The sequence below is a fragment of the Streptopelia decaocto genome (genome assembly GCF_964273445.1).
Source record: "Streptopelia decaocto genome assembly, chromosome: 5".
Lineage (NCBI taxonomy): Eukaryota > Metazoa > Chordata > Aves > Columbiformes > Columbidae > Streptopelia > Streptopelia decaocto.
In genome coordinates this window covers 43,007,063-43,032,783 of record NC_138659.1, presented here as the reverse complement: position 1 = coordinate 43,032,783, position 25,721 = coordinate 43,007,063, and the positions used below count along the sequence as shown (strand labels likewise).

Genomic DNA, 25,721 nt, shown 5'->3' with positions numbered 1-25,721 from the left:
GTTTTAATAAACTGTGGTTCTTGTCTGTTATGTGTTTGCTAGACAGGTGATCAGCAAAGGTATTTTGATTGAGAGTACCTGAAAGCACATTTCAGGTATTTGCTATCTGAAAGGCACAAAAAACCATCAAGTAGACACCTATGGCTACTACATGATGTTCAAGCCACTTGATATCATACATCAAAAGCTAAAAGTGGAGTTATGTTTTTGTTTTTTCCCCAGGTATGGTATAAAAGCCTTATACTTTGTGAACACCACCAGGGAGACTTTTTGAGTTAGTTGAGGCGGTCTTAGTTTGAGCCTAAGCTTTTGCATAAGTACATTCCTCCAGTCTCTTTCAAATGTTCACTAAGAAATGACTGTGGACACAGCAAATATTTATCTCAGAAATTTGAGATCGCACATCCAGTAGAAAGCTATAGCACAAGGAGGCTGCTGCAGGCCAATGTATTATTAGGATAATGTGCTTTTGGACAGTAAATGCACTGCCTGTTCTGTTGCCTTTACATGTGGCTAGATCCAGTAATGAGTCACTTGTTTGATATGTCTAAAGAACCAGTCAGTACACTGGTCATTTTTAGCCTTTTGTTATGTCTAAAAACATTGCTGAAGTATGCTGCTGCCACTTGTTAATAGGCTCTCCATTGCATGCTGTAGGATGATCTTTGACTATTTCACAGAACATGGTTACATTGGCCCCAGTGAACCTTGTTAAGCATGGACAGGGTTGCTGAGCTGGCACAGTGTATGTCCCTGGATGCACCTGGGTCTTGTGCAACTGGCAGGAGACCTTCCAGCTTTCTTCATGGTGCTGCACTGGAGTTAGAATAAAGGTGAAAGTAATTTATTCAGGGCTGTATTTTGGCAGGAAACTACTGAAGTAGTTAACTGGTATTTTGTTGCCTCCTACCTTCCCATGAGGAAATTTCATTTAATTATTTTTTATTTTCATTTTATCAGCTTAATTTGCTAGCTAGTACAATTCTGCCATGACTTTCAGGGAAATGTCTATCCAGTCTTCCATAGTCCCACAAGTTTTAATTCTGTGTGGATTTTCTTTCCAGTTGTAGTTTATGTTGCTGTTCTTTGGATCATCGCACACAACTCTTCAAGGCCATGCATACTGGTCTCAGTGCAGCAGCTTAGTTGTTTGTCCTGATATTGCTATAGTTTAATTCTTTGTAACTCCTGTAGATGTGCCTAGTTAGTGGTCAAGTTCTACTCTTTCCAATAAGTAGAAAGAAGTACTTGGGAAATACAAAGATGAAAATGAAAATCTGGTAAATAAAGTCAAAAGGGAATGGAGTGATTATAGCCTCTGCAGATAAGAGGCCACACACAAACCTAATGATCATAACTAAGAGGACAAAGGAAACAGTGTGTGAGTGGTGGTCATGTACATTCTCTTTTGAGAATTTTTGGTAGCTTTCTTAAGGGCTGCCACCATGCAGACAGACAAATTCAATAACATGAAACAGTAAGCTCTTTAGAAGAAGACTTAAAAAAAAAAAAAATCCAAGGGAGGATAAGGTTTGTTATTGAATCTGGTTCTCCTATACAGTTGCAACAACTCACAGGCATTTGAGAGGGTCAGTCCCCTTCTATTCGATAATAAAACAATGGAAACTACCCGACCAAAGAACCTAGACTTCCCTTACTGCTTTTAAAATCAGGTTACATTCTCACTGCAAATTAGGTGGGTTTTTTTCCTTCCTGAGACACCTTGGCACATTGTAAAATCTTCATGAGCAAAAGCACAGGTGGTTACTTTCTCAGCAAAGCTTGCAGAGATAAACTGCATGGCAGAATAAAGTTCTGACCTTGACAACTACAACAAGGTGAAAGCTGCCTTGTGCCTTTCCCACTAGTATTTCACCACAGGTTTTTCCAGTGGACTTGCAGGCAGATCACCTGGGGAAAAACACTGCACAGAACAACCAGTGAGAATTTAGCCGTAGGTGAGTGACTACTGTTGGTTCATCAAGTAAAACTAGTCTTTCCAGAGGCTTTTACATTGCAGGGATGACGCTGCCTCACATGATTGCAACAGACGGATGTGCAGGCCAGAGAAAAGGTGAAGTAGTGCAACTTTTTGTGCTATCTGCCTGGGTCTGGTTTATTAGTGCCGTGATTTTTTTAAATCATCACAGAGAGCTGGCCCTTTGCATTCCTGTAAGCTTGTATTTGTTCTGTCCAGTGGTGCTTGTTTTAACCTTTTGGTTACTAACCTTAATGTCTTGGTTTGAGCACCCCATATAAGGAGATAGCCACAACATGATGCAAATACTGAAAAATATGATCCAAAGCTGTATAAAGTTCCCCTATTTGAATGTCTTACAGTCTTTCTTCTCAGGGTTCAGTGTCAGAAATAAGCGGTATACTATTCATTGGAAATGTCTCACTAAGAAAAGCCATCTTCACAGAAATCACGCTTCTCTGTACATTGGGTAGCAGATCTCCCCTCCCTCCCCATCTCTGTGCATTCTGCCTTATGCTCTGCCCTGGCCCAGCTGCAGCAGCTCTCGGTGCAGCCCAGCTGTTCTCCCCACTCCTGTGCTGCTGCTGAACTTCCCCCAGCACACACTAGTAGCAATACTAATGTAGAAATGACTATTTTCAGAGCTGTTTCAGAAAGTTGACTAAAGCATGGTAATTAGTTACTTAATGTGTCTCTTTAACCTCTCTTCATCTTTGCTATGCAAATAGCAAGGGGGAGATTCTAGCCCCAGTGAAGTGAGATGGTGACACCCTGAGTGCTCTTGGCCAGGCGTGCAGTGTGACACTTGAAGGACAGAAACAGGAGGAGACTGACATTTTGCAAAGAAAAAGCAAAGCGTCCTGAAATGTTTAATATTTTAAGTGGTGCTAATTGGGACATGAAAGCATTGCAGCAGCTGTTGAGTGCAGCAAGAGCAGCAGGACATCCTCTTCTCCCACATCCTGTCCCACCTGGACAAGAGGCAAGGAAGGAAGTACCATTGGAAGCTGGAGAGAACTTGGGAGGCAAATAGTGACTAGGCGGTGTTTTAGACTATTCTGTATCGGGATTTGACAATGACTGAAAATACTGTTGGAAATATGAAGCTAGCCCAGGGTGTGTAAGAGCTTTCAAATGACACCCAATTACTATCTTCATACTGCAAAATTCTCTAAATTACTCTTCAAGTAACTTCTATAGCCGAGGCATTGTTAGAAATGTATTTAATTTCAACTCTAAATTTTATATCAAAATAGAAAATATTTTCAAACAGTTTATTGGTGTCACTTCCTTTTTCTGGCCATATTTTCTGCTTTTTCTGGTTCTCAGGACAAACTTTTTCTTCATGTTGTAAAGAACTGCAGAGAGCCTGAAGGTATTTTGAGCTCCCAGTACTGTTTTTTCCTCTTTTTCTAACAGATCAGTTAGCTGCCAATAGTATGCAAAACTCAAACTGGTTTAGCTGTCTGTTTACTCTTGAAGTTTAAACAAGCAAATTAGTAGCTATAAGAATAGTCACAGGAAAAAAAAAAAATCTCACTTTTGGTATTCAAATTAAGTATTTTAAAATTTGTAACCTGTTTTCAGTAGCTCTGCTGTGACTGAGTCAGGTGGTTAGATACAGATAAACTTGTAAGCCTCTGAAACACAACACAAACCTCTCCCGTATCTCAGATCAAGCTTGTACATGTCATCACAAGGCCCAGTCTATTTGATGATCACTTTCACTAGCACCAGGTGTGTACTGGCTTAGAGAGCACATTCACAGCGTGTTTGCTCTTCAGAGGTAATACCTAAAAGCTACCAACACATCAATGGGTGCCAGGTAAAGACCAAACATCAATTTACTTACAGGATCACTAAACAAAACCGAAGTCTTGCTTCTCTTTATGGAAAGATTGTAATTTTGCATTAGGTAAAGGTATAATTAAGAAAAGTCATCTTAACTAGCAGTATCAAGACAACTCTGACCTCTTCTGTGCACTGAAATCAGCTTTTTTTTTTTTTTTTAATTGATTTTGCATTTGGGATGTGGATTTTAAACCCCTTCCTCAAATGACAGGTGGCTAATATGATCACATGTGCTGTGAAACGATTTTAGGTTCCAAGGCTGTAGAGGTTTTGGCTTTTCTTCTGCCTTTTTTTCTTTTCTGAGTTTCTCACTCTACTTAAGAATTACAAGATGTATCTGAATATGATGTTATGTTTTTAATGCACTGCTTTCCTACTGGTGCATACTTAGTTTTCTATTCCACAAACATTTTATGAAATACTCCTTACAGAATTTAACACAGTGGATTTGATGATTGTTTGATGTCTGTACATATTTGCTGTATGACAATTTCCACAGAGTACTTTTTCACTTTATAGTGTGTATCATTAATTAAAGCCTCAAAGGTGCGCATAAATATCATATCTGTGGGTGGATGTAACTGCTTTGTAGAAGCTAGTGCCTGTGGAAGTAGGAGCATGTGAAAGCTGCTCTTCCCCAACCACGTTTGGTCCATGGGACTTGTCCGCGGAGGCCGTTTCCGCCCGGGCGCGGCTGTGAAGGCCGGGACGGCAGGCGCTGTGAGTACCGGCAAGTGCTGCGAGGAGTGCGAGGGGCTGGGTTTCCCGGTGAGGCTCCCGCCGCTGCTTGGCGTAACAAACTTTTAATGGAGTCACCGTACGGCTGCTCCTGTGCCCGCCGCGTTCCCGAACTCCTAAGGCGGGGTTTGACCTTCGCTCCGGCCGCCCCGGCTCCTTCCTGCCGCCAGGCCGGGGCGGCCTCGAGAGAGCCGGAGCCCCGCGCGGGTACCCTCCCCTCGAGTCGGGGCCTGGTCGGGCAACGGATGCCGCCGGGCTGGGCCCCCCGCGGCGGGCCCTCCTGCGGGCCGTGCTGCCCCCGCCTTCAGCACCGCCGCGGCGGCACGTTAGCACCCCCGGGGGCACGGGCCTGAGCGGAGGCCACGGCGGGGCAGGTCCCGCCAGGCCGCGCCGCGCTGTTCCGGCCGCTTCAGGCCGCCCCTGAGTGGCCGAGCCCCCGCGGACCCAACGCAGCGCGCGCCCGGCCGCCCGCTCCCTCGGGCCGCGCTGGGAGGCGGGTCCGCCGCGCGCCCCTCGCCCGGCCCGGCGTGTGCCGGGCTGCGAACTACAGCTCCCGGCAGGCGCCGCGCGGGACGGGCCGGTATCGGCGCGGCGGGCGCATGCACGGCGGCGGCGCGGTCGGTTGAGTAAGGCGGCGTGCGATTGGCTGCGGGCGGCGGCCGGGCGTGGGACGCGCAGTGACGGAAGGAGCGGGGCAAATGGCGGAGAGATGGTCCCGGGCCCCGTCCCGAGAGCGGCGATAATCCCGGCGCGGAGGAAGCGGCGCCGGAGGAGGCGGCGCCGGGGGCCCTAACGTCCGCAGCACCCCGGGAGGGTGCCGCCGCCGCCGGGGGAGGGGCGGAGGTTTCCCTTCGGCGAGCGCCTTTCGCAGGCGGCACTTCGGCAGCCAGAAACCGCGGCCAGAGCCACATCCGCGGCGCCGCCCGGAACACGCCGGGCCGGCGCCCGGGTCTTGCTGCCCGGGATCCGCCGCCCGCCCCCACCGCCACGACCGACGTCGAGGTAGGTATCGGGCAAGGAGGCGACTGGAGGCGGCCACCCGGCGCCCGAGGCCTGTGCGGGCCGCGGAGCAGGCCCCGGCACCCCGACGGGCAGTGGCCCCCGACCGCTGCTCCAGCACCGTCCCGCTTCCGGGGCGGGGGCGGCGGCCGCCTGGCGGGACATGGCGGGCGGCCGCGGCCGCCCCCGGCCCGCCTGGAAGTTTTCGGGGCGGGAGTCGTAGGACTTTGGTCGGGGGTAAAGTGCGGTTTGGGACCGGGAGGAGTGGGGGGTGCGGCCTGCGAGGCCCGCGGCTGCCGGCGGGTTCTGCCGTGCGCCCCGCGCTGCCCCGCGGCCCCGGGACTTGCCTGGTGGGGGCTGATTTTCCTGCGGGGCGGGGGGAGGGGGCCGGGAGGAAGGGAAATGACATCAGAAACCGTCGGTGGGGTGACCCGGTTCCGCTAACACCCCCTCCCCCCGCCGCAGGGGGAGGGAGGAAAAAAGAAACTGTCACCGTGGGATTTCATCAGCTCCTTCTGCCTCCGTGCATTTAACCTATTTTTCTTCCCTTTGATTATGTAAGAGGAGCGGTGCAGAGAGGAGCGATGAGTAGGGATGGCTGAAGGGCTTTCTGGGGAATTATCGGGGTTTTTATGTCTGGCTGGGCTGCCGAGTTAGCCCTGGGGAATGACGGAGAATTATGGTTGGGGTTTTTTTGCTTCTATTTACATTTCTTGCACTGCTCCAAATATTGCAGTGTGATGCAGGAGACAGAGGCAGGGAGTGGAAATAGAGTGAAATTAGCCAGGTTTTTTATTTCATACTGAGTGAAAAGCAAGGGAGAATTTTAAGTTAAGAGTAAAAATCTTGTTTTGTTGGTGCTCTCATGTAAGGAGGTGCATATGTATTTTCTGCTCATTAATCTCACTTTAAGATATTAGTTTATAGCAGAGTGTATTTGTATTTTCCTGATACTAATATTTTAACCTGTTCACATCATATTCAGTATTTGAGTTTTGACATTTTGATTCAAAACTCCTTATGAGATGATCTTAATTTTTTAAACTTACAAATAGGAAAATGTAGATGAAGGAGCTCTGTTTTCTGAAAATAAAGTCCTCTTGACTACAGGAGTTTTTTCTTTAAACCTCAGCCATAAGCCATAATTTCAATCTGCCATTATTTTTGCAGACGCTAGAAATGTAGTGTTGGAAATACTTATTTGTGTCAGGGTTTAGGGAAGGAAAATGCGACAGTGGTGAGTGTTTTGTTGTGTTTTTTTTTCTTTTTTTTTTCTATAAAGAGTTGTATAGAAACTGAGATGTTAATAAATATTTCACTTTAGTTTCTATAGCTCTAAGAAGTGGCCTTTCTGGTATAAAATATTTTAGTTAGTGTTATAAGTATTTTCAGGCATCAGTTTGGCTGTTCATTTTCTGAAGTATGTTTTAGTTTCGCTCTTGGATGGGAAATAGGAAATTAGAGCTACTTACAAGGGAGCAAAAATAACCCAAAAAGTTTGGCAACGATGTGTTTTGAATAGCACAAAGTAGTCTGATGGCAGTGTGGGGAAAAAGAGGATGGAGAGTGGACTTAGAGAGTAACGTGTAATGTGTACTAGGGTGCAGCAGAAGGGGTCTGCAGAGTGGCGTTCCACAGCAGAATCCTGGGCAGTAGATAAGCATGTCTTTACCCATCCATCTGCTGAACTGCTGGGGAGAAGAGTGTTTCCCAAAATGGTTGTTCCATTTCCTTGTATCCCTTCTCCATTGCAACACTATCTGTCTGTTAAACTTCTGAAGTTCAAATTTGGTACTTGTAATTCACTTAGAACTGCTGAGACTTAGATGGATTGTTCATTTTGTTTGAAAAGTGGAGGGTGGCCTGGTCTGATAAAGGGAGACTATTATTAGTGAGACAGCCTCGCTAGAGCGAAGTGACAGAATGACGTTTCTGGAAACCAGTCTGGTGATCTTGGAAGAAGCCAGTCTGGCACGTCAGGTTGAGACACTGTGAGTGTTGAGATCAAAACTAAAATGTGGAAGAAAGACCGTATAACACATATTCAAGGGAATAATAAAAACAGTTGTCCCGAACAAATAGATCATATGATATGTTTATTAACAATCATTTTAAGTGCTGTTTTTCATATACTACTGTGTACAAAAGAAGATGACACTTTAAAAGTTGGATTTCTTTGATTCTGTAGCTTAAATAAATGCCCCTCCCTTTTTTAACAGTCATTTCTCCAGTATGGAGAGTAATCGTGGAGGGAAAGATATACTTGATTAGATTCAGATTGACTATAAAGAATTCCAATTTCCTATTCAAGTTCGTACAAAAAAAAAATAAATGCTGGTTTACAAAACAGATATGATAGTTTTGGGTTTATGTTGTTGTTTTTTGTCCAGTAGTTGAAGAATTTGTTTTGGAAAAAAAGAAACAAGTTAGTCTGTCTTCATTCTTGAGTTAAGCAAAAGTAGGAACAGAACACAAGCAGGGAACTGTTTAAATGTGTTCCTGTTTAATCTGTTTGTATATAAACTTTATTTCTCCGAGAGACCAAACTGTGAATCGGGCTACAGCTGTAACAGGCAGTAAACAGTCACAGTTTATGCTGGTCTGCATAAGGTGTCCTCCGTGTTCTTAGAAATGGATTGAGAAGTGTCTTTTTGTTCCTGTCCCTTGATCAATCAGATTTACTCCTGAGGGATCGCTGTGTACCAGTCTTGACCATGACAGTGCAGATGGCATAAACCACATCGTATTACCAAATAATATACTTGCTGAGTATGCCTGATGTGCAAGAAGAACGTTGTGTGAAGTTGTCATTGTTGTGTGATTAATTAGTATTTAAAATAGCTAGAGCATCTTGAAATATTCTGTCAGTTTTTTACATTTGACTACAAAGAGTCTCTTTAAAGCCGTACTGTGGTATTGGACTGTAGCAAAGAGCTGCATGTTCAGATGTGGTGAAAATATCGTTTAGTTTTCTGCTGATGTTTCATGAAAGCAGTGCCCTCTGTACTTGAAAATATAAAATTAGAGCAAACCAGTACCAAAAATAATGTATTTGTAGCAGAGTTTTCTTTAGGATCCATTGTGCCATTGTTTTATAAACGTGCAAGTAACTGACTTTCGATTAAAGTTGGTAGATACACTACTTATTGCAGAAACTTTTGACGTAATGACATACACATGTAAATGAGTTAGTCTGTAGAAAGAAGCAGATGATGTATCTGTTGCTTGTGTGACATGTATGTGCCTGGTGCTTGTAGGCCCAATAAAGGGTGGAAATACAATCGTTTGTACTAAAAAGTTGGTGAATATATGTTTCTTCTTTCTTTTCCAACAGAGAATATGAAACAGGAGCCAAAATGACATCCCGATTTGGAAAGACCTACAGCCGGAAAGGGGGAAACGGCAGTTCCAAGTTTGACGAAGTATTTTCCAACAAACGGACCACCCTTAGTACAAAATGGGGAGAAACCACCTTCATGGCTAAATTAGGACAGAAGAGGTCCAGTGTCAAACCAGATATTTCCGAAGTTCCTAAAAAACCCAAAATTGAAGATGAGGTAACAGAGGATCCATTTGGATTTGACAGTGATGAAGAATCTCTTCCCGTGTCTTCGAAGAATGTGTCACAGCCTAAAGGCTCCTCTCAGCTGGAACCTGGTGAAGCTGCTCAGTCTGAGGACTTCACTCCTCTACTTGAAGCAAACAGCAGAATTAATCAACCAGACAGTGGAGAAAGCGTTGCATCCAGCAAGTGCATATCTTTTGATAATACTGTTCCTCTCTTGAAAGAAAAGAGCACAAGCAAAAATGTGGAAGATGGAGAATGCAAAGGTGGCAGCGCTAAACTCATACCTGCAGGTATGTTTACTCAACTGTCCAAATAGTTGTTATCTTCCAAGTTTTACTACTCTACATTTAGACTTTGTGTTTTCAGGGGTTGGTTAAATGTTCTAATAAAACGATGGGGCAATTAATTTTAAGGAACTGTAAAGGGTACGATATTTAACCAGAAATGCCAGGAAGCATTCTGAATTTTACATATTGGTCTGAGATCCCAGGCACTTTAATCCTGAGTCTGCAAAGTGAGGTACAGTGGTTTAGATTCAACATAGTATGTTAGTCCACTTTGAATAGGATGGAACAATAATCTTCCTTTGCTAAAATTTGTTCTGAGCCCAGTGCATTTGTGTTTTTTAACATGTATTTTGAAGAGCGATGGGTTGTTACTAACAATGCTTTATTCTGAAGTTGCTGGCTTTAATTTGGTGCGAATTTATGGTTACTACCATGCAGGTATGGATACAGCTTACAACCTGCCTTATTACTTGTATAGAAAAAGTACTTTCCTGATCTTCAGTTGAAAAAAGGTGTATATATATATTTTTTTTTTTTTTTTTTAATTAGCACATCTTTACAATGTGTACATAGAAAGCTTCAGAGCTATGAAACAGAATTCTGTCAAACTTCTTCTAGAGGCTGTTTTCAGGCTCTGAAGTGTTTGTAAGAAATCTTAATATTTTTGAGAGGGAATTCACAAACCTCATGGATCTGAACATTTCTATAATTTTGTACAAGTCATTCTTAGACAAGATCAGATGTTATTATATCTCATTAGAAGTTTTCATATAACGGGCTGATTAAACTGCAGCTTCTAAAATTGCACAGAAGATCCCATTAGATGAACCTTGATGAAGATGACACCTACTGACTTGCTCTGAGTTACCATCATCAGCTTTAATGAGAAGAACTTGGTAAATTCGAAATCTCAGATATAGTTAACCCTAGCATCAGAAATTTGAGTGGACTTGTTCAGTTGTAGTACAGTGAACAAGAAGATACTTAATAGTGGAAGATTATATATATAGCTCAGTTATATTGCTAATAGAATGATCTTGCAAATAATACAAGAAGAAAAACAAGAAATGTTGCTTTGAACTGTTGTTTGACAGACACGTTGGTGGGACATGTAGTTGTCTTTTGATCTTACTCTTATTTTTGCTGCTGAATTATTTCTAATTTTCATATGATTTTCTGCAGTTTATTTATCTGTATGATCTACCTTCAGTCTGGAAATGCAATTTATGTTTTGCTAAGTTTGAATATAGTTTTCATAAGAGATTGAATAGATTTATCCCCCAATACTTACAAGGAGAAGAGACAGTAATGAGTTTCCTTGGTTGTTAATGAGAGGTTGTAGCAGAGCAGGTTTTACAGTGAAATGGTTTCCATGTAGAAAAGCTTTGTTAGAACAGTATTTTTCAGGTTGGAAAAGAAAAGGAGAGCTGTGGGGAGAAAACGTGATCGAGCTCTGAAAATTCATAGTGTGTGAAAGGCCAAGAGGAACAGACTTCAGCAGTTTCCTTGGTGTTTCCTGGTTCCTGTGTTGTGGAAAATAACAAAATACAATATTAAGTGCAGAAAAACTTTTTATGCTTATTTAAATTCTAAAACTCCTTGTTAGACAATACTTTATATACCATAAGTATATACAGCTCGAAAAGGAAGGAAGATGATGATTCTTGCTGGACAAGTCCATCAATGGCTGCTGAGTGTGGTGGTGGTGATCTGGATGCAGAGGGGAGGTGACTTCAACAACAGTTTACTTGGAGAAATTCTGTTTGTGATGCTTTCCTGAGGTATTTGTTACTGACTGCAATTCAGGCAGGAATAGTGAAGGGCAAAGGGTATCTGAACCTGGTGATGCTGTTCTTTTCGGAATCCATTACATTATTTTTACACCTAGTCAAAGGAAGATAAAAACCCATTTCAGAACTTTCGGAAGAAATTAAATCCAACTAAGAATGAATCTTTGCAAAACATGCTAGAAGGCCCTTTAAATAAGGGTAAGGAAAACAAGACTGTAGTTTTGGTGCTAGTGTTTGTTTTGGACAGCTAGTGTAAATGAAACTTGGATGGTTTAAGCAGCTGTTATGCTTGTGTGTAGACTGATCCAAAATAAATGAATATTGTCTCTGAATAGGTCGCTCGGAACATTGAGCAATTAGTGATACAGTTACCAAGTGTAAATGTAGGTACTTCAAAGGTTTCTTTGTTATATTGACAACCAAGTACATTTGATTATATAAGACTTGACTTGCAGAACTGGAGAGAGTTAATTTTGTTGATTTGGGGGTGGAAATATGAGGGAAGAGGGGAACCTGAGGGAGGAAAAGCTGAGTAATGATGAAAAGGTTGTTTCTTATTGTGTGGTCTCCTCCGATACAGTGTGTGTACTTCTATTGCTCACATGTCCTCACCCTTCCTAGTGTCTCTTGGACTCTGCCAGATTCAACCACATTTGTTCAAAGGACTTAAAGATCCTTGAGACAGCAAACGCTGCTACTCCTAAAGAGGAAAGAAAGGGAAAAAAAAACACAACACACACACAAAAACAACAACAAAGCCCCACAGAAAACCAACAAAAACAAACCAAAACCAACAACCAAACAAACAACAATAAATTAATAAACAAAAAACACCAAAACAAACAATTACACCAAAAAAGCCCATCTTGGCATCTCTAAGTATAGGAAACTAGGCTGGATTGGTACTGATGTTCATTAAAGTGCTTGTTAATGTGTTTGAAGTGCAATTTGCTAGTTGTTGTCCTGGTACTGACTAGAGAGTGCATGAATCAAGGCCTCACGACCTCCTGACAGCAGGTACCACCATTGTATCTTATTTCTTTACCTGAATAAGGTGAAAATGATGACTTAATGTGGATATGGGTAATCTGAAAGCTGCAGTTTAGCCTGCGAATTCTGCTCCTGGTGTATTATCCTGCCTCCATGTCCATTTCTTTGGACATTAAAACAAAGGTGATGCAATGTGAGTTAACATTAATGTTTGATATTAAAAAGCAGTCTATTTTTTGTGTTGTTTTAAAAGTTGTGCAACTGTGTAACACAGCTGAGGATCTGTATCTTTTAATTGATACGGCTTTCTGGTGGGGTTTTTTGAGGGTCTTTTTTGTGGTTTTGTTTGGTTTATTTATTTTTTTAATAGCCTTCAGCTGGTGCTTGGAACAATCTCATTTTAAAGGCTTTGAGAAGCTCTTAATATGGAAAGCTTCTCATAATCTTAGACACTAATGTTGCTTGACCAAGTCTTAATACTGTCAGAAGAATGTTCATGAGTAATCCTGTACATAACAGGTAGTTTACAGGTAGTGGGAGATTAGGTAAATTGGAAATAGCAAGAGAGTATTCAGTGTTAATAGTTACTGTTAGGTCACTTTTCTTAAGATAGGATGACTTGTTAGCTAGAAAGTAAGTCGTGTCATTGGAAAAATATTCTACTGGTTATTCATACCAAGCAAAAATGCAACAACTTGGTAGCTAGAAGGTGAGATTTTTTTATGAGAGTCTAACAGTAGGATAAGATGAAAATCCACAGAGCAATGCTTGCTTAGGTTTCTGAAACACCTTGGTAGATTTGTGTTTATTTGTTTTTTTAAACTGTTTAGCTGCTTCTGTGATTCTTTAAGACATAAGCCCAAATAGTATTTCATACTAAATTCTCCTGCACATAAGCTTCTGTATAAAAACATGGCCTTGCAGAGCACATTGTGAGGTGCTAGTTAAAAAACAAATCTAATAACTTTGTTCTTAGAATATTTTTGTTAGCTTGTGCGTTGAAATTAGCGTAATACAGTTTTTCAGATTAAAATCAGAGTCAAGGCTTGATGGATTTTAAAAGATGGTTTGTCATTCCATGATTATACTAGTGTATTAATATATTTCAGTATATTTCAGTTCAGGGAAACACTACTTCTGTCATTCTTGTGTGAGAGTTTGTGTTTTGACCCTGGATGTTGTGATCACTTGCTGTGTTTCGCTTGTGTGCCGAGGGCTGAGCTCTTGGAGCCTTTGGAGGGTCTAGTCCAAGGCGTTGATGGTGTTCGTGAGATAAGGCTCCTGGGTCAAGAGATTTTTCAAGTGGTTGGATGATGTCTCTCGTCTTCAGACACCTTGTGCTCCTCCTGTTTGTGGTTGTGTTAATTCGGAGTTAAAATATGTGGTATTTAATTATGCTTTTAACTTAGAAGTCTGGTTTGTTTTAAAGACTGTGAGTATATTTCTTGAAAATATATTTTGCTTGCTGTGGAGAAATAGAAAATAGAATGGCTTAAAATGTCTTTACAGAATACAGAGCAGTGTAGGAGTAATATCCCTTTCTGCTGTGCTGTGATGCTAAGTGGTTATTGTCTCGGCAGTGTCCTTTGAGGCTTTTTAAGATTAGAAGGACAAATTACTGCATGTAAAATATTTGTGATACTTGCATTTTTTCCCCTAACAGAGTAATTATGAAAATAGCTATTCTGCGTCTTGTCATTTGTTACTATGTACTGGTATTCAAACAAGTCTTTGTTCTGGAAGTAGTTTTGTTCTTGGTGCTGTAAGGAAACGTCTGCCTGTTTGCTGTTCAGTTTTTCTGTGTTTCTAGGTAGTTCCTTAGTGGCCTCGTTTTTCATTTGAGGCTCATGCACATGTCGGTAGCAAATTGAAATGGGAAATGCAATCCTTCTTAATAACTTGTGCTTATGCAAGGCAGGAGTGAAGGGATACAACTGTGCTTAACTACTTCATGACCCAATGTGCAAAATCAAAAGGCATACTGAGCAAAGAGAGTCATTTGCAGAAAATAGTTACCCTGAAAAGAAGATAGTTCTGAGTTATCAGGTCTGCTCCCAACAGACCATCCTGATAGTACCTTAGTGAATGTGTCTGCAAAGTCTCTGCATCCTGATTATGTGGGTGGGGGAGCCCTGTCTTTAGAGTTAAGTTGCATCATCTCAAATTCAAGTTTGTTAAATAATTACATTTGACAGCACGATTTGCCAGGATATTCCTTTCACATTGTTTTGGAACTTCTGCTTTGTATTTAACATTGACATTAAGATAATAGTTAGGGCTGAGTAATGTTATCTTTCTTTCTCTGCAGAGTTGCTGGGTGCAATTTATTTACCTCTTGAAGAAGAATTTCACTTTAGTCTTTTGCTTTCCAAAAATGGAGCAAAAGTTGGGGAAAACTGAATGAGGTCTGAGCATTTGGCTGTGTTAGGAGACAGCTGGCAGCACCCGTGATTAAGAAGAACTGCAGCTGTGCTCTGGCTGGCTCAAAGCATTAAGAAACTGATAGCAGAGAACGAGAAAGGTCTGCCAGAAAATATGTATGCCCCTAGAATTTCAGTGTTATGATGTTTGTTTAGATGGCAATAAATATGCTGGGTATATAGATAGCTGGGGCTTATCCACAAGTCCTCTCTTTTTCAGTTGTTCTTGTTATGTTTCCGTCTTTTTAAGATATCCTTTCTCCTCTTAGACACAGAATTGTCTTGCTTTGTCAGTAGCCCAGGTTCAAACTAGTGTGATAATTATTTGCGACTTTTTTTTCTTTGGTATTACTCTGATACTTCTCTGAATATTTGGTGGTGTTGGGTTTTTATTGTGTTTTTTGTTTTTATTTTCTTGGATATTTCTCATACATCTGAAATGACTTAAATTCTGTTTAACTTTCAGTATTGTGTTTTGCTAAAACAGCAATACAGGAAAAATACCCCAGTATTTAGGAAGGAATCTTCTGATTTCTACAACATATTTTTCCTAATGACAGGTACATGTGTAATATGTGTGTCCATGTACAGACCCCGCACAACTTTTCCCTCAAACAATAGTGAGGTTGTCAAGACCCTTTTTGGAATCCATACTTTTAAAATCATTCTTTCTTTATGGACTTGTACAATGAACAGTTAGCTTTTAAAAGGTCAAACTTTTGAAGGTTTCTTCACTTCTTTCATGTTTAAAAAGTTGAAATAACTTTTCATTCAAAACAGTTGGTCAGTGCTTTTAGAAGAAAAAAACCTGTTAACATGTGTACCTCTTAAACGGACCAAAGCATGTAGGAAAGCAGACAACAGTTGGTGAGGAGGCCATTTCAGGTTCAAACTGCTGAGATCTTATTAACTGTATGGAAAATGTTTTTCAAATTCAAACTTAGCTCATATTTTCTTTCTAAGAAACTGCTACCGTATGCAGTAAAGAGTTTCAGCATATTGATGAGTAGTGTCTGAATTCAAGCTGACTTAGCCTAAGGATACATTTGTTTTCACAGTTGTTAGTGCTGCTATGTTATAATATGCTTTAATACTTCTTTTTAATAAGGCCTCATACAACAAAATTCAGTGAAGAAAAGCTTCTTTGGCATGTGCCAGCCCCTTGTGTTGCCCATGACACTTCGTTGTGTTTTCCCTGCAAGGAGTGAGTAGTTACCTTCCAGGATCAGCTTTCTCCTGCTGCTGGGAGCAAAAGATACCCTTTTGAGCTACCCGTGAGGAAGAACGTGTTGGTTTCACTGGACTTTCCATCAGAGCTGAACACGATACAGGTGGTTCAGGCTCTGACAACTCTTGTGTTACAGGGTACAGCCGCTCTCCTGGCTGTTGGATTTGATGTTGCACAGTTTCTCGTGTCTTCAGGATGACTTTATTTTTAGACTTCTGACCAAGTGGTGTTCCTTGCAGTGATGTAGAGTTCTTCAAAGCTTAATTCTTTGCTGGAAGACAAAAAATAGTTTTCTTTCTATAGGAAGGGGTTTTAGCATTGTTTAGTAAGTCTCCAATTTGTCCTTCATTTGAGAGAGTTGTGGACTCTGCATGTGAGTTGGATGTGAGCATTGACTACATGCTGCATGGTATGTTGGGCTTTTACAGAATATCAGTGTCTGTAGAGTCACATTTTATTTTATACTGTTATGAATGTGGGTAGATACAGATCTGAGGCAATGTTAGAAAAGTAGTGTTTTTCTTGTAAGTCTATAAACACCAGAAGAAAAACAGACTTTAAACTAGGTGTTCAGAATGTTGTACAAGAGTTTTAAGCAAGATTAGAAATAAGAGTGAAGGAGGAATTACAGTTATTCCAGCTGTGAAAGACAAAGTATGAGACTATAGTTGCAACTTCCACAAAAATACTTGCCTGGGAAAAAAAAAGGGGGGGTTGAAGTTGTAGGGCTTTAATTTGATAGTAATTGAGAGGCTGGATATAGCTGATAAAAAGCAACCTAGATTTAATTTTGTAGCTATATTTTGACTGGAGGAGGAAATGCCTTTAGTATGAAAGACTAAATTCGTAATTTTGAGGTTTAGTGGGTTTCCCCGCCCCCCCCCCCCAAATGTTTGCTGTGAAGGCAGTTGTGCTGACCACAGAACGATGTGCGCTTTGGCCAGGTGCGCATAGATAGATTGGTATGAAGGTGGTATTGAGATATGCAGTGATTTAAGATACAACGAAAGATCACTGTTCAGGCAGAATACCTAATGATTGCTACCTGAAGCAGCAGAAGAGGGGAAGAGCAGTTGGATTGTTACTTCAAAAAACCATTTTCCTATACCATTGAAAATGTGCCTGAGATAAAGGCAAGTGGAATTACAAGGAATTACTTCTTCTGGCTCCAACAGGTGCCTGAGGTGAGAAGCAGGAATGCCGTGGTTGGGGTTCGGCTGTTCCCAGGGTGGATGGAGCCCCAGCATGCTGGGCTGTTGGGCTAACAGCACAACAGACCATGTTCATCAAGTGTGAATATGTGTTAGCTTCATAGAATGAAGTAATGGTTACCAAACTGAAATATTTCCTCTAGGTGATTTGACAGAAGAAAAGGTGTCTCCTGTCTGTCTCAACACCTATATGTTTAGGATAGCTACTCTTAAGAGGTGTAATGCAATTGAGAACTTGTTTCATATATAGTTTAAATAAATAATAAATTCAGCCTTTTCATATAAATTGCCTTATAATTTTGATATTCAGAGTGCTGGAAAGGAAACAAGAAAAGCAAACTATTATTGAGGAAAATAGGTCTGTGATGGCGGTAAATTAGATCTCATCACTTCAGAGTTTTCTGTGGAATTCTGCAAAAGAAGATGCCTCTTAAAACATCTGCAAAAAGACAAACTTTCTATCCAACCTGTATGCAAAGTTGTTGGGAACTCATTTTGATTCAAAGCAACTAAAGAACCAGAATTTATAATCATAGCTATAGATGTGGTGGTTCTATAATTTTAGCTATTTCAGTGATTGTCAGCCATGAAACTGGTCTTGAGAGCATCATCTTCCGAGGCTCTTACGCTTCTTATCTTCTGTTTATGCCTGCTAACAGGCACTGCATTTCGAGATCTTATGGGCATCAATGGTTAATGATGGATCTAAATTTCGTCGCTTTCTTAGAATTGTGTATTTTATAGCCATAGCTTTTTTCTGTGTTTACCAGCTCTTCAATCATAGGCAGAAAATGGATCAAAGGAGTTCAGTCTGTAACCTTTTCTCCTTACCAACCAAAACACTTCATTTCCAATGCAGAGTAGAAGAGAGAAACTGTAATGAAATTTGTTTTCTTATTTGGAGAAAAGCATGGCTGCTCTGCAGTTGCTGGTTTTCTGTCCAAACCAGAGAAGACACTGTATGTCACCTTTGGGCTCTCTTCCCAGAAATGAGGAATGTGATACAAGGAGCTGGTAAAGATTAATCTTTTCCTTTAGCTTGGTCAGCTTCAAATTGTAAAGTGATGTAGCTTTCTGCTTGGGAACATGGGTGATGGTGTAACGGAGCCATAACAAATGTTTCTGAGGGTTCGGGAGCATCAGGCAGAGCTGTAGCTCATAATGAGCTTAACAAACTGTTTCCTGCATCCTGTGTCAGTGGTCTGCCTGCTCATGAGCTGTGAATGTGTGCCCTCAGGAGCTGGAGGGATCTGAAGGCCCTCGATACACTTTTTTTTCTTATTGCCTCCTTTTCCTTGATATTTCATTTTCTTTTACATCTGTCTTGGTAGTCGGGTGTTTCTTTGAAGAGAAATAAAGAGGAATAAAAAATTGGCAGCGTGCCACCTGTCTGCCTTTTTAAAGATTTAGTTGCTTCTGACTAATATTATCTGTACATTCACAATTAATCCTTCGAATTTATGTGGCTAATAGTGAAAGAAACCTAGTTTAAGTTTGTAGATATGTTTTCTGTGTACAAGAATTCAATCATGCTTCATTTGGTATTAAAATGAAGGCTTTTACAGCTAGTTACACAGCAATGAAGGAACACAAGGGCTCATGCTACAAATGCTACAGAAGGTGATATGTGTTGTTTGTAGCTTGGTGATGCTTTGGTTAGTCTTCATCAGGAATTGCTAGAAATGAGAGAAAACTAACCTGGACTTCAAGTTAGTACGGCTAGCATTTAATACTGGCAATTCTTCCATGAGTAAACAGAAGAAATAAGCATTTATTTTGCATATGTGATAATATTTTGACACCTTAGCATGTTTTCTTAGCATACCAAGGCTAATATTGACTGTCCATTTGTTCGATTTCCTAATAACGTTTGTGCTTGTTAACTAGTTTTGATCAAACTTGGAGTGGTAAGGAGACATTTCAAAGACACAATGCTATTTCAAGTGTCATGAAAGATGGTGGTGTGAAAAACTTGAGTTGAATTGATTCATCTGTTCCCTTAGCTCTCTCTTGTCTGCCTGCTGGTATGGAAAACGTGGTTATGCCCGGGTCCCTAATCCGTTTGTGCAAGCCGCAGCAAGCTGGCGAGCCAGCACATGTTACTGCACGTGATCTGCAGCGTGTGCTGTCCTCTGCTCATCAAACAGGTTGGTGGTTTGAGTTGTGGGGCATTAAGCTTTGGTCTGTGAGCCCCAAATCTGTTTGGGACAGAAATTCACATTAAAAGACATTGTTCTTAGAGCCTGCGAGGCTGCTCTGTGCTCCATGTAACTTAAAAATAACGAAGAGGCTTCTGCAGCTTCTATCACTGAACTGGTAACAAAAGCATATAGTGTTTGACCTTAGGTAATTACTGTTAGACTGTTAATGATGATTTGATTTTTATGGAGCTGAAAATTATGTTTTCAGACTTGGAGCCAAGCAACTTAATCTTGTAAGTTAAATGGAAATGAAATTGAAATGGGGACTAGGCAGGAGGATACGTTTCTTGATGGCTAGTTTAGATTATGTTGTTTTGGTTTGGTTATTTTTTGCCAAGAAGAGCCTTGGGTTTCCTAGAGGATTTTTCCCTTCACTTTGTTTTGGATTCCGTTTTGGTATATGCTGTGCCCGAATGATCAGGGCATGAAATGGTTAACTCTTGCAGCTTTGGTAGTTGATGGAGAAAGTTGTATCTCTTCTCCAAACTTCAGTGTTTCTTCTTCAAGTAAGATGGCTCTGTCAATCTGTTAAGTTCCATTAGTGTAACTATTCTAGTATGTCATCGATAATGATATGAGAAAATACCAGTTTGAGCTGTCTAAAATGTTCTGTGAGGAATCTGTAACGACATGTACTTATTATCAGAGGTGAAAAAGTAGTAGTGAATGTGTCCACCCACTCCAAGCACTGGTGGACAGTCAAAGGTCAGGCTTAGAATTACCCACGGTTTTGCATTTTTAAAACCTTTATGCATTTCTTTCTTTGCCATTTTGTGTACAGTATAAAGTGACTGGAGTCACTTAGCCAATTGTGGAGATAAATTGCAATATGGTCTCTTTATTTGTTCTTCTGGCAATTTCTTATTTCATCATGAATACAGAAGTGAAGTTTTTTGAGCTGTGTGAATAAAGAAATTCCTTAGAGTCCCCTTGTTATATTCACTGCCTGCACTAGAAGACGGCTTGAATGAGTACCAGAGCTCCTACTCAACTGGTCTAGTGTGGCTTTTGCTCTGGAAAAACTAATGGCCTTCACTTTTTTTTGTTCTGTATGATGATATATAGCTAAAGATTGAAGACAAGAAGCATTTTGGAAGTTGCCTTTCTATCTTCAATTAGTAACTTACCTTCTTTTCTTTGCAACATTCAGTTTTAAACACTTATGAATGGCATATAATTACAAAAAAAAAAAAAAAAAAAGTAGTGATTCTTTTCACTCTGGCAGTTTCTGTATGCCTCGCGGTTTTTTTAGACCTTTCACTGTCTCAAGTAATCTGTAATTATATGGTGTCTTTTATTATTACTGTGATCAAACTAAATGTTTTGTAGGTGGGGAGATATTCTTCATTTGCTCATATCATGCAATGAAGAAGTAGTAATGCTTCTGAGGGCTACCTGGGAGCTCATTTTCTGGTAGATGTTAGTTTCTTGAGAAGAAAATCCCTTTAAAATAAAGCAATGTGTTATGGGAACTTAATGAAAAAATAACATTGACACATCTTAATGTCAAAATTATCAGAGATGTCCAGCTGAAGGATGTAGGTGTCTCATTGCTAAAGAAAATCAATTTCACTTCTTTAAAAAAAGTCTTTAAGAGGCAAAATCTGGACTTGCATTCTTCCTTTTGTACATGATTTTAAAAATGAAAAGACGACAGGTAGTCCCATTATGGCTACTTATGTTAGCCAGAAAGCATTTTGTGTTCTGTTGGATACATAGAATAGCATTTGTTCCATCTAGCGAGTGCTTATATTAAGCATGTATTTTTAAAAAAAGATACGAACAGAATGTTCTCTTTATACCCATCTAGTCTCAATGATATAATTAGTTTAGATGTGCATTTGTTTAATGTTTAAAGGTTTATTACTGAAAAAGCAAGGGTTGATCGCTGAAAACGCAGTGGGATTTTGAGAAGTCAGTTACATTTCCACTGTTAGAACATTTTTGTATGTCTAGAGGACTATGGACTACTATCTTATATGAATTGAATATAGTGCGTTGTATGACTTTGAATTTTTATGGTCACCTTACAAAGGTTACTTGCAGCAACCATCTTCATAATCACTTAAATACAGCTTTATGGAGTTTGGTCGTGTGCATCTCTGTGTGTGTAAAAACATCTCAATGTGTTTGGTGGGAAAGAAGAGAATTTTCACTTTTTTTTTTTCCCAATTTATGAGCAATCCTTAAGACTAGACATAAACTAGAGCATAAAATAAAGCAAGAGGTTTGTATAAGTGTGTGAGTGTTTATCAGTTAACATTTAATTTAGACTTGCCAGTCATTTAGACTGACTCCCTTGTATTCTGGTAATTAAGTTCTAGAGATTTAAACAGAAAACAAATCATGATTACTACAGCAGATTGTTATGGTTCTTAGGAATATTGTACTAGCACCTGGCGGGGGGGGAAACCCAGCACTCTCTGGTGGATTATATAGTTATATGCTGTTGCTGAGCTGAAATTACTTGGGAGACTTATTCTGGTATTTGAGCCCCAAATGAGCCTAATTGCAGTTAAAATTGGGAGGAGAAATTAGATGCTTCTTTTGAACTACAGAATATCTAATAGTTCAAAATTAGTTCATTTTCTCATCTCTTCTCTGTGTTTTCTTTATCTGTAAATAAAAATATGTTTTGTGTTTCCTGCAGTCACGCTAGCTTCTGCTGTAATAGTTACTACAGATAAATATTGTAATTTTTTAAATCAAGGTTATTGAGTTGCTGGTATTGTACACCTTTGGGCAATTAGCAAGTGATTTGCAGTAATTTCTGGTGTAGAAGCTTCAGTCTGGCAGCTATTGACCCACTGATGAGCTGAAAACAGTGTCTTGACAAAGTGTCCTTTGAGGAATTATTTCTCTAAATGTCACTGCTTAGTTTTCCATTAATGCATTACAATGACCTGGTTTTAAGGCCAAACTTTCTACCTGGTGTACAGTAAACGCTTTCCTGGTTACATTTTTCATCAGCTTTGCTTATTATTGGAGATGGAAAAACCTCCCTGCTGCCATTAAGACTTCTGAAGTACTGGCTGGTTTAAAAACCACCACCACCAAAAAACACCACACCTTTTTCCAAATAGTTGATTAATGTATCTTCGGACACAGATTGCTTGGTAATTTTTTGCTGCCCCCCCCCCCTTTCTTTTTTTGTCAATGCTTCTGATGTCTATGAGCTGTATATTTTTATATATCATTGACATCTTCAGTCTGTTTTCCAGGCTGGATGTGTGGATCATGTTTTCTGCTTGAGAGTACAGTCTGTAGCTGAAATAATGATTCAAGCTGAGACTATGTGAAATTAAATTTCGGCTTTTTTTCATCTCAGAACAGATTCCTGAATTATTTGGCTCTTGGGTTGTAATGTGCATATGCACACATGTATTCTGTTCCTTCCCTGGGAAGATGAGATTTGATTTGGTCCTGGATGAAACGTGGCTCTTTAAAATCCCAGCCTTCCTTAGGATGAGAAAACCATTCCCTTTCCAGATACGCAGACAGAAACATCTTATTAGCAATTCTGTATTGTTTATTAAACCAAGACAGGCGTATTTTAAATATACTTTAAATATTGCTTAGAGTTTCATTAATTCAAGTAAATATGCACTAAGATATGGAACAGTTAGTGGTGAGGCTACCAAATAGCGTATTTTAGCAAGAAAGTCTGAGAATTTTTTTAGCTTAATTTGCTGGGTTTTGTGCCTGTCGAGGGTTATTGCGGGGTGACAATAAAACCCTGGCAGATGTATTGTTAACCCCCTCTTCCCCCCACTTCCCCCTTTTTGCCCCTCCCTCTCCCCCCTTCCCAGTAAGGACAGGCGATTGGGAGGGAAAGAAGGACAGAGAGAAGAGAGTTGGAAAAATTAAAGATGTTTTACTAATGCTACTAATAAGAATAGAGAAAATAATACAAAATATACAAAACCAATCTTGAAAGTCTCAGCAACTGCAGAGCCGGCCACCAAAGTCCTGGATTAGACTCTGCAGCCAAGCGGAGCTGGATTCAGTCTCTCACTAGGCCTCAGTTCTCAGGGACGACCAGCCAGATCCTCTCCTAAGGTCGGCCATAAGGAAAAAAGGGAAAAGGGACGAGATCCTCGTGGTCTCCCACTTTTATATGAAGTATTCACGTGAATGGAATGTTATACACAGTTGGTCAGTTTCTTGGTCACTTGTTTCTCGTCGCCCCTCTCGTGAGATGTCCATCCATGCTTATCAATATGTTTGCATTCCTTTACTAGGTTTACCAAAACATGGGTCTGGTTCTCCAGGAAAATGCAGTTAATATGAAGGCTTTAGCTGACAGGCAAAATTCACTAAAAGAGAAACTTGTTTTTAGCAAAACCAGGACAGTGCCTAAGTATTATGTCTTCAGTTGCACAATAATATTAAGCATATGGGAGGGAATAAGGAACGTATTGTGCACTGTCAAACTCACTCTTTGATTATAGGAAGGTTAATTTTGGTTAGGCCTCTTAGATTATCACAAGCATGAGATTGAAATGGGAATAACAAGATTTATTGTGTAATGTATTGATACCGAAAAAGATAAAACAAGGTTCCATCACTGAGATGGCTCAGACTGATGTTCTTTGGGGAATTTAGTTCTGCATTTCATATATTCTGTTAAGAGCTTTTTTTGCATTTCTGGCTGAGTATGGAAACTTGTATGACAGACCTCAGCTGGACTCCGAGAAAACTCAGATGCCATTTGTGAGATATTACTTATCCTCTCTCCTTGAGGAATTTCAGCTAGGATTAAACCAATTTCCTGCAAAACTTGACTTGGTGGTAATTTCTTTAACAGAAGTTTCTGCTTGCACCTTAGAGTTCTTTTATAAACCATATGTGCAAAGATGTCATTTAGATGATGCTGGTGTGTTTTGAAAACAAGCGAACCAAAGTCCCTGGAACAATACCGGTGCTCTCTTTCCTCATCAAGATGGTTGAAACCTTTTGGTCAGTGCTATGAAACTTCTGTGCCACTTAGGTAAATGAGCTGCTGGAGTTTAATGCAGTCGGGGCTAATGCTGAAGGATGCTGAAGCCTTCATTTTACTGATGAATTCAGGAAGCATTTGCCACCTAACAAATCTGAACCTCAGGCCTTGCATTCTGCCAGTGCAGCCTCTTCTATTACTGGAGCGTTCTGTACCTGTTTCTTCAAGGCATGTTCTCTTCTAGCATCTCTTTTCTACTTGTCCCTGTCCCAGCTGCTTCTGTTTCTCCAGTTGATCTCATCCTGTGCTACTCTTCTATGCCTCAGGGCTTTCTGCATTCCAGTCATATTTATCTTGCAGTCCTGGCCCAGGCAGCTGGTACAGAGAGCACTGATAGCGATGGCAGACACCTTGGCTCCCGTGTTCGGTTAGACTGTCTCTGAAATGTCAAAGAAATTTCTGCTCATCTTGTTTCCAGGAAATAACGTACTTGTATTTCTGGGTATCTTTATGTGTGTTGATGTGCAACAGTGGAGTATGGCAGATGTAATCTTCATGAAACTGGTACTAAATCTGCTGAACTTTTGTTGGTATTCAGGGAAACCAAAGATTTCCCTGTGAACCTGTATTTCTGTATTTCTTCTGGAAGTCCAAATATTTTCATTTGAAGCAGCAAAATAAAATAACAATTGCTGAAGTTGTCCACTGTTCTGGGTACATTGATTAAATCTTGTGATACAATTTGTAACAGGGACTGGAGCATTTGTAGTACAGATATGTTAGTGGATTACTTTTGCTGGTTTTAGTAGCTGTACAGTTACTGCATTAGGCAGTGAATTATAAGATAATTTTCAGCAAATTTACTTGAATTCATTGGTTGGTTTTGTGGCCCTTGCTGATTTTTTATTTCTACTGTGATGTCTCACTATAATTTAGTTCTTAGACCAGGAATATCTGAAGGAGCAGCTGTAACCTGCCTATGGATCCCTTTTCCTCACTGCAGTAGACTGCTATAATGCCTCTTGGAGTATTAAAAACATTGAATATATGCAACTTAGCGAACTCATTGATTTGTACATGTTTTGTGTTTCCAGTGATATTACCTGCTCTTTTCAAGTTCTATGCAAAAGCAAAAGGTACTGAAAAGTAGGGCATCTGAAGCAAATGAGTTGCTAAAATCTATATCAAAAATCTTTCATTTGAAACACTAGTGTAGTTGCAATAGCTTGATGTAAACAAGGCTTTTGTGGGGGATATGTTTGCATAAGAATACAATACAACACTTATAGCCTGTGTACAGGAAGGAATTTTTTTTCTTGTATCATTAGAAAATGCTTTGTAATAGCTCTTTATGCACTGTAACTCATTTGTGTGTGAAACAGTGAATGATGATTGACTTCACTGAAAATTTTGCTGCAGACTTTTTCTCCTTTTTTGTGTAGGTTGTGTAGATAAGTGGTTGTATTTAGGGTTTACTATTGGTTTTTTCATGATGCACATGTTTTCTAAGTGATGCTTATT

The 25,721-nt window shown here is 40.3% G+C and overlaps 1 protein-coding gene across 4 annotated transcripts in view; it reads left to right on the top strand.

Annotated features, from left to right (window-relative positions):
- Window positions 1-5,245: 5,245 nt before the first annotated feature.
- Window positions 5,246-25,721, top strand: part of WAPL (WAPL cohesin release factor) — a 71,826-nt gene continuing 51,350 nt past the window's right edge. Inside the window, exons 1-3 of one of the 4 annotated variants that reach the window (XM_082052320.1) lie at window positions 5,246-5,569; window positions 8,901-9,424; window positions 19,064-19,207. In XM_082052320.1, the coding sequence (XP_081908446.1) occupies window positions 8,923-9,424; window positions 19,064-19,207 (646 nt within the window). In that variant the 5' untranslated portion in view covers window positions 5,246-5,569; window positions 8,901-8,922. Of the gene's footprint in view, window positions 5,570-6,654; window positions 7,558-8,900; window positions 9,425-19,063; window positions 19,208-25,721 lie in introns of those variants that run through there. The other 3 variants (XM_082052322.1, XM_082052319.1, XM_082052321.1) reach the window with 3 other exon arrangements.